The sequence below is a fragment of the Gopherus evgoodei genome, chromosome 6, assembly GCF_007399415.2.
Source record: "Gopherus evgoodei ecotype Sinaloan lineage chromosome 6, rGopEvg1_v1.p, whole genome shotgun sequence".
NCBI lineage: Eukaryota > Metazoa > Chordata > Testudines > Testudinidae > Gopherus > Gopherus evgoodei.
This window is the reverse complement of record NC_044327.1, coordinates 75,469,638-75,483,886: the sequence shown is the minus strand read 5'-3', so window position 1 is coordinate 75,483,886 and position 14,249 is coordinate 75,469,638. Positions and strand designations below refer to the sequence as shown.

Here is a 14,249-nt window from a genome sequence, read left to right as displayed (position 1 = left end):
GGGGGCTACTAGGTGGTCCCACAATAGAAACAGTATTAATAGTTATTAATTATTATTAATAATAATAAATATGGAGCCGGGGTGAGCATATATATGCTAAAAATCTTCATAAATCATAGCCTTTTTTTTAAAGGTATACAAATCAAGTAATTTACTCTCCACCCCCCAAATCTTGTTATTTAAAATTGTTATAATCTTGGGGAATTCATTTTTTTAACTCCATCACAGAATATAATAGTTACTAATAATTCAGATCTTGGCAAAGGCAACTGATAAGAAGAATTTAAATTAACAAACTGTGTTCCCAGAACCATCCTGACATTTTGATGACATTATTAACAATGCTCAGCAAAAGAGGTAACCACAATACAGTCATCAAACAGTTCTGGCTGGTGTTGCATAAGAAAGAGCAGGACAAAAGCAATCAGTGTTTGTCAGATGGAAAACAACAAAACCATTAGTGAAAGAAACACTTAAAAACGATTGAACGCTGACTTTGACCAGCATTGAACATCTTTCACAGGTGCAGTTATTTGAATATATTTCACTCCCCCCAAGGTTGGCAAGTTGTGGGAATTTAATACTCTCCAGGGAATTAGATGAAGAACTGGAGTAGTGATTTCTCTCAATAAATAGGATATTGGTGCTTTCCATCTTAATAAATGAAAGACAGATACTGCTTTTGTCAACCAAAGAGCAGGTGTCTTTCATTCAACATTTCACATTTGTGGATTTATCACACCACATTTGCCTTGTTAGGCATACTACAAATGAATCATTTGAGCTGTGCTAATACACTTGACCTTTTGAGAACAACATTTTTCTACCAAAGAACAAAAATAAATGTATAATCAGGGCTTACTATTTCGGATGCATGCCATGTGCGTTGTCACTAGAGCTGTGCAGAAAGAATGAAAAGATTGTCATTACATTTTGCTCTCCACATTTCCCAGCCCCCTCAGTTCTCCCATGCACCATCTCTCTCGAGTCAGTACTAGAATGCCTCCTTCTGCTGCAGAGATGTTACAGAGCTGATGTAGGTGCCATTTATGTTAGAGGTATTCCCTGGTGGCAGTAGAGCAGTATGCCTGCTCTATGACTGCTTTGCGCCAATCTAAGTGGTATTAAAAAGGGCCAGAGGGCAAAGATAAATCAGGCCTATAATTTTTTCTGACTCACTGACAGTGAGTTAAAAAAAAATTCTGTTAACTCTCAGAAATATATGGGATGGGCTCAGACAGTCAGGGATTCAGAATAAGGGCCATGTGACTTTCATTTACATCACTTCCACAATACAACCAAAGTCAGCCCAATATTTACAATGCATCACAAAAGCTGCTTTCAAAAATTTAGCTAAATTCTGTGTAACAAAGATAAAACTGTACCCAGCTTCAATGATAATTTTACTGATTCAAAAATGTTGCATTAAGCACTGCATGTTTGAAGAAGCTCCAGGAACTGGACAACAGGCAAATCTCAAGTTATTCTGATTTTACATAGAATGCTTCACTCAGCTCTAATCAACGGATAGCTTGAAAAATCTGCTACTATGTTTGTGCACTATGGAAGTTTTTTAATGTATATGTCCTCTCTCCTGCTCAACTTGGAACTCATCCTAAAATGTTTACTCAACTTTATTAGTTATATCAGACAGACAGCATCAGAGATGGGGCTGGTAGCACAGCTTCATGTTAAGGTTGCCTGCCAGTTCCCATTATATGATCCTGTTTTTAGTTACTTATAACTTTGCCAATGGAATAGCCACTTCTGAGAACAAGGCTAATGAAAAATACAATGTTTTGCCTATATTAAAAAAAATCACAGGGCTGTGCTTTGGACGTATTAACTGCTATATAATGCTAAGTCTCTGGAAACAAAAGTCAGGTCCTAGATGACTCATAGACTGTAAGGCACAAAGGGACCATCATGATCATCTAGTCTGTCCTCCTGCATATGGCAGGCCACAGAACTTCACCCACCCATTCCTGTAATAGGCCCATAACTTCTGGCTGAGTTATTGAAGTCCTCAAATCTTCATTTAAAGACTTAAAGTTACAGATAATCCACCATACACTCTAGGTCAAACCAGCAAGAGGCCCATGCCCCATCCTTCAGAGGAAGGCTAAAAAAACCCAGGGTCTCTGCCAATCTGACCTAGGGAAAATTCCTTTTCAGCCTCAAATATGGCAATTGATTAGACCATAAGCACGTGGGTGAGACCCACCAGCCTCACACCTGGAAAAGAATTCTTGGTAGTAACTCAGAGCCCTCCCCATCTAGTGTCCCATCTTGTAGCAATTGGAGATATTTGCTAGTAGAAGTTGCACATGGGATGTATGTCATTGTAGGCAATCTCTTCATGCCATCCCCTTCAAAAACGTATCAAGCTCAGTACTGAAACAAGTTAGGATTTTTTTTGCCCCCACTACTTCTCTTGGAACTTCACTCTTCTGATGGTTAGAAACCTTTGTCTAATTTCATGCCTAAACTTCTTGATGGCCATTTTATATATATTTTTTTCTTGTGCCAACATTTGCCCTTAACTTATATAATTCCTCTCCCTCCCATGGTGTTTATCCCTCTCATATATTTATAGTGAGCAATCATAACTCCTCTCAGACTTCATTTTGTTATGCTTAACAAGCCATGCTCCTTAAGTCTTCTTTCATAGAGGAGGTTCCCCATTCCTCTGATCATCCAAGTAGCCTTTCTCTGCACCTGTTCCAGTTTGAATTAATCTTTCTTTAACAAGGAAGACCAGAATTTCACACAGTATTCCAAATGAGGTCTCACCAATGCCTTGTATAATGATAACAACAGTTCCCTATCTTTACTGGAAATACCTCGTCTGATGCATCCAAGGATTGCATTAGTCTTTTTCGTCGCCGCATTATACTGGCAGCTCTTAATCATCCTGTGATTCACCAAAACACCCAGGTCTTTCTCCTTCTCTGCTGCTTCCAACTGATACATCTCCATCTTATAGCAAAAATTCTTGTTGTTAGTCCCTAAGTGCATTGTTAAATTTCACCCCATTTCTATTACTCCAATTTTCAAGGTCATTCAAATCTTCTTGTATGATATTCTGGTCTTTCTCCATATTGGTAATATATCCCAACTTTGTGTCACCTGAAAATTTTATTAGCACACTCCCACTTTTTGTGCCTTGGTATTAGTGAAAATGTTAAGTAAGATTGGTCCCAGCACCAGTCCCTGAGGAACTCCACTGGTAACTTCTGTGACTGAAAGCATCCCTGTATTCACACTGTACACACCATTGTAATAGTCTTAATACAAAATATGCTTCAGGAGGTATCATCTGAAAACTGATAACTTGCTGGTCAATAATATCATGGTGAAATGTGTGTAGCAAAATTATATGTAAAGTTATTAATATCCACGTATAAAGTTGCTAGCACATGTTCAAACCCACACAGTCTTGACTAGCCAAAGTTGTTAAACAGTTCTGTCCTAAACAAAGGAATGTGTGTTCACCTCAGTTTACATATAACTAGTATACAGGGTCCTTGAGGCAGCAGGAGGGGGAAATGACAGGAGCCAAGGCAAATCTGCATCTCAGCATACACACGGAGAAGAAAGAGCATGGAGCCAACTTCACCACCAGACTCCATGTCGCCTTCTTTATGGTTTGAATAAACTTTGCTTTGAGGGGTAATCCTCAGAAGAGTCCACTTGAAAGGTTGACTGGACTATAAAAGTGAGTATTGGAATCAGGCATGGAGATTACATAAGCATCTCCCAGATTCCTAGTTTAAAGCTCATTTAATCAGTTGTGCCAACCTCTATCCCAGAAGTCTATTTTCCTCCCTGCTCAGGTGGAGTCTATCTCATGAGAACAGTTCTCTGTCTGTGAATGTTTCCCTGTGGTCGAACATCCCCAAACCCTCCTTATAGCACCACTCCCTGAGCCATCGTAATATTGTCTCATCTTCATTGTCCTCTTCTAGGGACAGGTAGAATTCCACTGAAGATCACTTGAGCTCCCATTTCCTTTAGTGTCTTTCTTGGTCTGGTTCCTTGATGTGGCCCAGCAAAAATCTAGCAGTTTAATTTGTTGCCACATGAAGGACAATCAGCAGATCTCTTCCTGCTCCCATTAGGATCCTCTTCAGCCGCCTATCCCATATCTTAGATTCCAAAATTTTGAGCACCCAAAATAAGTAGATTTTTTTAACCTTAAACTTTCTGTGCCTTAGTTATCCATCTGTAAAATGGGAGTGATACCACACCCTTACCTCACAGGATATTTTTAAAATAAATTCATATTTGAGAAGCACTCAGATGTTATAATGAGGAACACCTTTGAAAAGCACATGAGAAAATTAATAACTCTGTCTTCAAAGTAGGGTTTGACTATAATATAGCAATTACGGTATGTGCTCACACATTGAACAATGAGGATAAAGCAGGTCATGCTGTACACTTGAATGCAGCCTGGGTCCTATGGAAAAAAATAGCATGTGATCATATAATTATAGACTGAATCATAATGCATATGCACAAATTAAGTTTTCATAGGCAACCTTCATTTGGGATTTCCTGACTTTTGATTGCTTGACTTTGCAACCTTAATGTTCTTGCAATGTAGTTTTTATTTGTGTAGTTTAGATAGACACTATAAAGGAGTACAGCTGTGCTGTAGAAATTGAAATGAAAACTTTGACAACTCCTTCTTTAAAGGATGTTTTTGCTAAGCTCTGAAATACTAATAAATGAATAATGAAGTGGTAAACTAAACAAGCTAAGAGGATATGACTATGAATTTATAGGTTTTGGAGAAACAAATAAGAACAAGAGATAATGTTACAACAGGAACAACTTTTGCTGTTCAAAGTTTGGACCATAAATACCTACATGGATTTGGGGACTTGCGTGGAAGGGTGGCCAGGTAAGTAAAACATAATGGGCCTGATTCTCATTTTCACTGCTCTAGGTGTGTAAAGGGACCTTAAATTGGGTATAAGAACACAAGAGCGGCCATACTGGTTCAGACCACAGGTCTATCTAGTGCAGTATCCTGTCTTCTGACAGCGGCCAATGCCAGGTGCCTCAGAGAAAATTAACAGAACAGGTAATCATCAAGTGATCCATCCCCTGTCGCCCATTCCCAGCTTCTGGCAAACAGAGGCTAGGGACACCATCTCTACTCATCCTGGCTAACAGGCATTGATGGACCTATCTTCCATGAACTTATCTAGTTCTTTTTTGAACCCTGTTATAGTCTTGGCCTTCACAACATGCTCTAGCAAGGAGTTCCATAGGTTGACTGTGCGTTGTATGAAAAAAGATTTCCTTTTGTTTGTTTTAAACCTGCTGCCTATTAATTTAATTTGGTGATCTCTAGTTTTTCTGTTATGAGAAGGAGTAACTAACACTTCCTTCCTTACTTTCTCCATACCCGTCATGATTTTATAGATCTCTATCATATCCCCCCTTAGTCATCTCTTTGCCATGCTGAAAAGTCACAGTCTTATTAATCGCTCCTCAGATGTCAGCCTTTCCATACCCCTAATAATTTTTGTTACCCTTTTCTGAACCTTTTCCAATTCCAATATATCTTTTTTGAGATGCGGCAACACATCTGCATGCAGTATGCAAGCTGTGGGATGACCATGGATTTATGTAGAGGCAATATGACATTTTCTGTATTATTTAATATCCATTTCTTAATGATTCCCAACATTCTGTTTGCTTTTTTGACTGCTGCTGCACAGAGTGGCTGTTTTCAGAGAACTATCCACAGTGACTCCAAGATCTCTTTCTTGAGTGGTAACAGCTTATTTAGACCCCATCATTTTATATGTCTAGTTGTCTAGATTATTTTTTCCAATGTGCACATTATTTTGCATTTATCAACATTGAATTTCATTTTCCATTTTGTTGCCCCGTCACTCAGTTTTGTGAGATCCTTGTGTAGCTCTTTGCAGTCTGCTTTGGACTTAACTATCTTGAGTAGTTTTGTATTATCTGCAAATTTTGCCATCTCACTGTTTACTCCTTTTTCCAGATCATTTATGAATATGTTGAATAAGACTGGTCCAGTACAGACCAGTGGGGAACACCACTATGTACCTCTCTCTATTGTGAAAACTGACCGTTTATACCTGCCTTTTGTTTCCTATCTTTTAACCAGTTACCAATCTATGAGAGAACCTTCCCTCTTACCCCCATGACAGTATACTTTACTCCCTTTTACACTGCCAGAGCAGTATGAAGTGTTCTTAGTGTAAATAAGAATCAGGTTCAATCTGTTAGTAAAATACCGTACCGGGTTTACAATGATGTCAATGTCAGAAGGGGCCTTGGCATCCAGACTGAGGACCTGCCCCTTTCTCTGCCCACACTCTGTCCGGAGGCTCTGCCTCACTTAGCCTCTTCCCCCCAAGGCCCCACCCAGAGCTTACTCCTCTCTGATCCCAGCCTGCCCCTGCTCACTCCTCTCTGCCCTTTGCCCACCATGTGAGCAATGGGCAGGGGCTCAGGGGAAGAAGCCAAGTGGGAATGGGGCGTCAGGGCGGAGCACAGGCGGGGCCTCAGGGAGAAGAGGCTGAGCGGAGGTGTGGCCTTGGGGCAGAGCATCGGTGGAGCAGGGGAGAGGGTCATGGTTCAGGTATTGGAGCTGAACAGATTAATCCAGCCTGGTAAAATATATAATGCTAATGAATAATAACTACATCTTTCAGACTCAGTTCTTCCTCAAAAACGTGTTACATTTTAGAGATATTATCCTTGATGTGCTGGTTAGATTTCAACTTGAGTAATTACATTTCCTCCATCCAAATTCCCCTGTAGTTTCAATTATATATGGCATAGAATTCTTCATTTCCTCTCCTAAAACTGAGAACAGCAACACTACTGTACTACTATCATAACCTTAGTCCCAGATCTGGACCTTAGCGTCCAAAATATGGGGGTTAGCATGAAAACCTCCAAGCTTAGTCACCAGCTTGGACCTGGTACCTGCTGCCACCACCCAAAAAATTAGAGTGTTTTGGGGCACTCTGGTCCCACTGAAAAACCTTCCCTGGGGACCCCAAGACCCAAATCCCTTGAGTCTCACAACAAAGGGAAATAATCCTTTTTCCCTTCCCCCCTCCAGGTGCTCCTGGAGAGATACACAGACACAAGCTCTGTGAATCCAAACAGAGTGACTTCCCCTCTCCGTTCCCGGTCCTGGAACAAAAAGGACTTTCCTATTCCCCCAGAGGGAATGCAAAATCAGGCTAGCCAATTCAACACACACCAATCTCCCCTGATTTCTTCCTCCCACCAATTCCCTGGTGAGTACAGACTCAATTTCCCTGAAGTAAAGAAAAACTCCAACAGGTCTTAAAAGAAAGCTTTATATAAAAAAGAAAGAAAAAATACAAATGGTCTCTCTGTATTAAGATGACACAATACAGGGCAATTGCTTAAAAGAATATTGAATAAACAGCCTTATTCAAAAAGAATACAAATCAAAGCACTCCAGCACTTATATTCATGCAAATACCAAAGAAAAGAAACCATATAACTTACTATCTGATCTCTTTGTCCTTACACTTAGAAACAGAAGATTAGAAAACAGAACTACTTCTCCAAAGCTCAGAGAAAGCAGGCAGCCAGAAAACAAAGACCTCAGACACACAATTCCCTCCACCCAAAGTTGAAAAAATCCGGTTTCCTGATTGGTCCTCTGGTCAGGTGCTTTAGGTGAAAGAGACATTAACCCTTAGCTATCTGTTTATGACAACTACAGCTAAGCACCGCTGTGTTCCACCCCAGAGATGGATGCATTTTAGTGGTGGATGCAGGGATAGCTGCAGTCTGTAAAGTGCATTCAATATTTTGGAATATGTAGATGAGTGTTGTGCTGGGGAAATTTTTAGGGTGCTAGGGAAAGCTAGACTTCTTCCCCTCAGGCTATGCTGTGGCAAATATTGCCCAGATAACTTGCAACTAATAAAGAGTTGGCTGAGCAGCTCTCTGGCCTGCTGATGTTAATTTTTACTAAATCTGGAACAGTGGAGGAATTCCAGAAGACAGAAGGGTACCAGTGTTGTACCAATATTAAAAAATGCAAGCAGAATGTCCATTCTGGTCAGTCTGATATCAGTGCTGGTCAAAAGAAAGGAAAAGCGGATATAGTATTCATCTGATAAAGAATTAAAAAATAGTAGGAATATAATTAATGCCAGTCAATATGGTTTTATGGCAAACAGGCCTTGTCAAACAAACCTGATTTTATTCTTCTATGAGACTACAGCTTTGATTGATGAAGGCAACTGTGTAAATGTAATGTACTTAGTCTTTTGTAAGGTGTTTGGCTTAGTACTGCACAACATTCTGATTTAAAAATACAATACACTATACAATACCTATAGAGCACGTGATGAATGCGTTGAGAATGCATTGGCTAGTGGACAGATCTCAAAAACTAGGGGAATCATCACTGAATGGGGTGTCTCAAGTGGGGTTCTGAAGAAATCAGTTCTAGTCCTGACTCCATTCAACATTTTTATCCATGGTCTGGAAGTCAATATAAAATCACTGCTAATTAAATTTGCAGATGACACAAAGATTGGTAGAATGGTAAATAATGATGAGGACAGTGCAGTCATAGTGTGGTCTGGATCACTTGGTATCAGGGCCAGTGGAATCATTTAAGTGACCTAGGCGGTCGCCTAGGGCACTAGGATTTGGGAGGCGGCATTTTCTTCGGCAGCCACCGGCATTTAGGCAGAGGGATCTGGGGCAGGGGAGTGCGGGAAGGGCCGCATTCAGCAAGTAAGGGGAAGGGGGGGGCGGCACACAGGGGAACTTCCTGCCCCAGCTCACCCCTACCCCTGTCCCACCTTCTCTCTGAGCACACCGTGGCAGCTTCACTTCTCCCGCCTTCCAGGCTTGCGGCACCTAAGCTGATTGGCTCCACAAGCCTGGGAGGCGGGAGAAGTGAAACAGCGATGGCGTGCTCGGGGGGGGAGGCGGAGCAGGTGTGAGCTGCTTCACTTCTCCCACCTCCCAGCCTTGGAGCGCCAATCAGCTTAGGTGCCGCAAGCCTGGGAGGTGGGAGAAGTGAAGCAGCGATGGCGTGCTCGAGGTGGAGGCGGAGCAGGGGTGAGCTGGGGTGGGGGGGTGCCTCAGGGTGGAGGTGGGTAGCTGCTGCATGGCGGGCACCTCAGGGCGGAGAGGGGGCGCTGCCATGGGGGGAGGGGTGCCTCAGGGCGGGAGCTCGGGGATGGGGGAGGGCGCAAGGTGGAAGTTTCGCCTAGGGCACGAAACATCCTTGCACCGGCCCTGCTTGGTATTGTAGTCTTATTCAAACAAAATGTAAAACGTGCAGCCGAAGGCAGTTATACATCTAGGAACAATGAATGCAGGCCATGCCTACAGGATGAACGAGCTGTATTGTGGAAAGAAGTGTCTGTGAAAAGGATTTAAGGGTCACAGTGGACAGGCAATTAAACATGTGTCCTTAGTGCAATGCTGTGGCAAGAAGAACTAATGTGATTCTTGAATGTGTAGACTGGGAAGTAGTGAGTACGAATAAGGAAGTAATTTTACCTGTGTATTTGGCATTGGTGAGACCAATACAAGAATACTGGTGTCCACATTTTAAAAAGAATGTTGAAAAATTGGAGAGGACCCAGAAAAGAGATGCAAAAATTATTCAAGGTCTGCAGAAAATGTCTTCCAGTCAGAGACATAAAGATCTCAGTCTGTTTAGTTTATCAAAAAAAGTTTAAGGGGTGACTTGATCGCATTGTATAAGTACCTTCATGAGGAGAAAATACTGGTCCTAAAGGGCTCTTTAATCCAATGGAAAAAGGCCTAACAAGATCCAATGCCTGGACTCTGAAGTTAGACAAATTTAAGTTAGATACAAAATTTTAACAATGAGAGTGATTAACTACTGGAACAAACTACCAAAGGAAGTGATGGATTCTCCATCTCTTGATGTCTTCGTATCAAGACTGGCTGCTTTTCTGGAAGTCATGTGTTAATCAAACACAAATTACTGGGCTCAATGTAGGGATAACTAGGTGAAATGTAATGGTCTGTGGGGCTGTCCATGAATTATGTGACATATTACAGGGTGGCTCCTTAATTCTATGTGTTTTTTCAGTTACAAGGGCATACTCTTGAAAAAACAGTGTTAAATAAATTGTGGACAGCCTCTGTGATATACAGGAATTGAGACTAGGTGATCTAATACCCCCTTCTAGCTTTAAACTCTAATAATCTACTGTACTTCTAAGGCTGTAGCAACTCCCAGGGAAGGATCATACACCTTCCAGAAGGGGAATGGTCACAAAATTAATTGTATAGGGATGGATCCACTAGCCATTCACCAGGCCTGACAGCAAACGTGTCCCAATTAGCTCCAAGGAATTCTGTATTCCATACATCTGCAATCCTCCCTCTTCTCCACCACTCTTTCCTCACTCCCTCGCCAGGGATAGAACTGCAGTAGATTGCTAGTACTTGGGGCTCCCAGCCTTTGGAGTGAAGTATTCGACCTTGAGGGAACCAAATTTCCAGCTTGGTAGTGCTGGAAACCTATTTTCATTATGTGTGTTGGGCCAGATTCTCTACTAGTGTAAATCAACGCATTCTTATTATAGTCCAGGGAGTTATGCCAATTTACACCAGCTGAGATTCTGGCCAATTATATTAGTCACTTGATAAGCAGAGGGTTGCAAAACCCCATTTTTCAGTTGCTCAGAACTGTCCTAAAATTTCACTTTGGGTTGATTTTTGTTTTGTTGTTTTTTTAAACTTAGGGGGAAATCCGTGCAGCCATGTGTGTTAAGCAAGGCTGAGAAAAGCATACTTGTACCATTGTAAAAAAATATTTGCACACTTTTTTCACACAAATAGCTCAAAACAGCTGAAGTTGAGAGCTGGTGTGTGAATAGCGCCCATTGAAGTGTACATCCACAGCTGCACTTGCAATGTAGCTAGTCACTGCAGTTCATACCTTGTTTTCAAAGGAAACCCGCACAAAACCTTCAAAAGATAAGTCTGAGAGCTTAAAATCATAGCTTGCTAGACACTAACAATCATGGTTTTAATGAAGGCCATGGATTTATGACTTATTACAACAATCTGTAACCCATTAACCCCATTTTTTGTACTGTGACTGGAGAGGTACTGAAAGGCCACTTCACCGTGAATGGTCTCTCAGAATGTGTGTAACCAATCTGGTCCACCTTATATTTAGCTCTGAGCACCTTTCCCAGATCTGAAGAACAGCTCTGAGTAGCTCCAAAGCTTCTCTCTTTTACCAACAGAAACTGGTCCAATAAAAGTGATTACCTCACTCACCTTGTCTCTCTAATATAGTTGTAAGCAACTGAAAAATCATTTGTGAGCATGCTCACTGAGTAACTGCTGAGATTTTCTAGTAGTGTCTAATTAATCACGCCTTGCCCTGTGACCTCCCAGTGCACATTTTTCCTTTTGCACCTTGGCCAATATGAGGGCTGCCACCTTTAGACTATTGCTGAATGTGGGACAATTTGCTTGACTTTTTCTGCACTGGATGGGTCGGTAGAATAGCTTCAGTAGCTTCACTGTTAGACTGCTGCAGGGTTTCAACTTCATCTCTCTTCCTCCACAGACTCATGGGTTTGCTCTCTCAGTAGGATCTCTGGGATCCCTTACAGCGTTCCACACTCCTATGCCCACAATGGTGTTTGATCACCCCCAGAGGTGCCATGGCAAGCACTGTCACCTTTGAAAACTCTGTGGGCTTTGACATGAAGGAATTTCCACCTAAATCTTACCCTTGCAAAGCTATACATGTGGGAGAGTACAATTCAACACCACCCCCTAGGATATTTATTTGTAAATAAGCATTTTCTTCCTTTCAATCAGCCCCATCTTCCTCTACCTGCCTTATCCATGCATTGATATCCTAACCTATTCTGCGAGGCTGCAATAGTCACTCCCATGGCAATTTTTGTGATATCACAACAAGAACATTCTGACACTAGCTAACCCCTAGTGGGCTAACCCCTCTGCACAGGAATGAAAGGAACTGCAGAAAACAGCTGAAAATGAAACATGGTTGCTCATATACAATGACAGAACATATCTGGGGCCTAAATCACTACCAGTACTGTTCTAGAAGCTGACTCCAAGGATCTCATGTAGTTTTAAAGAGAGAGAAGGGCAAGTCTCCTAACCTCAGCAAAACTTATGAATGTTACAGCACCAAGGATGCCTTTACTAGCTGCAATTAAACAGTCAATTTTTAATGGAGTTATGTATGAATAATTGCTGTTAGGCTAAGTTGCGATACAATTATATGATTTCCACATCATAAGCACTTTCATTTTGTTTATTACTAGTTTCCCTCTGGAAATGCTGAACCTTAACTGTGCACTTTACCTGCAGTGTTGGGAAATGACCCAGTACTGAAAAAACTGAGTACCGTTATAATCCTGAATAGTACTTTGATATGTCACAATTCTTTGCTCTCCACTGTAAGAAAAAAATGCAATTTAGTACCTCTATATTAGTCAGCGTTCAAGAAGTCACAAATAAACACCTTGTGAAAGACACGATGCAGAAGATCTCTGGCTTTGCTCTCCCACAAAGCTCCTGGGCAACCCTAAACCATATCTGCACAAATCATAGCAGATGCAGATACGGTACTTGCTGCGCAAATGGAAAATTAAAGACTGTGCCGTGTGCGACCGTGGTCACCCAGAACAGACCATGGAACATAAAACAACTCTATGTCCGATTCACAAATATAAAGGAGGCATCACAGCAATACAGTCTGCTACTCCAGATGCAAATATCTGCCTTAACCTTTAAATATAATATAATAGTTGTTACTCTACATTTACATCAGACATAAAAGGAAGAAGAATCAGCATTCAAACTGGTAACTTCATAAACCAATGTGGGTGGAGGCAAATTTGCATAGTTAGGTAATTTACTATTTTGTTAAACAGAAGTGTGAATCACCTACCCATAATTATAGGTTCCTACTGAATTTGTAGCTTAGTTTCTCTTAGCACAAAACTATTTGGGCTGAAATGGACATTAATGAACCCTTGCTCTCTGTCCATTAGCTACAGTAATTCATCCTTCTATGGTCCATCATATAAAGCATGCTAGTGTACATTGGAGCTTGTCATTCAAACCATGTCCTCCTTTCTTTTCACTCCACCTCTCCCCCAAATGATCACCTCCATAATATATCTTTTGTTTACTCCAGAGAGAATGACCAAAAAATACAAGATTTGAATTTTCTCCCTCGGTATGGTGTAGAAGTGTCCCACTATCAGCTAATGGGTTAGCAAATAATTCTTGAAAATTCTATATGCATTTCTGAATAACAGGGAAAACCCACCTCCAACATCTCAGTTAATTGTTGTGTTCCCATTCTGTGTTTGTTCTCAGAAAATTATATATTTACTAATTTCCTGATTTTTAAAATGAGCCCAACCACAATTGGGCACATGGACGTATGTTGCAACAATACAAAACAAGCTGACAAATGTAAACAAAAAGAGAGACCTCCCATAAATGTAAAAGCACTCTCCTCACCCCACCAGCAGAAGACTGAACAAGGAGATGGAATTTGCACTTAGTTCTGAAGGTTAAAAATTCTGCCTATTCTTTTTTCTTGCACAGTTCTCTGAATCACAAAGCAATGGAAATCAGAAAAGTCCAGAACTTTATCAGATTATTACAAGCCATGAATGAAGTTTAAAGAATGAGAAACAGTTACTAGGTGCTTCAGAATTTTTTGAAACCTTGGCTAGATATAATGGTATAAAAGAAACTGTTCCTTTCATTGAACTCCCTATAATTGTAAAACTGAGGTCCTTCAGGATGCAGTAGGAAACTTTGGCGCTATATTTATGTCAATAATGAAATGCCTAAATATATCATTTTACTTATTCATATGCAAATTTATTTAAATCTCATGGAATTATGGTGTCTAGGTCTTTCAATAGCCTCTTCCATTGCAGTCTGCACTCTATCTTGCCCCTTCCTATCTGACCAGGAAACAGGAACCTCACCTTAGGCAGCTCTTGTCTTCCTCTTTTATAAACAATTAGATCAATATATTAAACAGTTTCCTGTTTCGTTATTCCCTTGCTCCAGTTGCATACAAGCTTTTTAGTGACGCAATTTTCCTTTCTATAATATGCCTTCAGGCCTGAATCTTCATGCGTATATATACAAAAATGCACACACATATTTTCCACATATAATTATTATGC

The 14,249-nt window shown here is 40.8% G+C and overlaps 1 protein-coding gene across 1 annotated transcript in view; it reads left to right on the top strand.

The window, feature by feature from the left end:
- FAM81B (family with sequence similarity 81 member B) overlaps nucleotides 1–14,249 on the top strand; it is a 59,970-nt gene that overhangs the window by 22,641 nt on the left and 23,080 nt on the right. Inside the window, exon 4 of the mRNA XM_030567730.1 lies at nucleotides 4,791–4,909. Coding sequence (XP_030423590.1) covers nucleotides 4,791–4,909 — 119 coding nt within the window. The remainder of the gene's footprint in view (nucleotides 1–4,790; nucleotides 4,910–14,249) is intronic.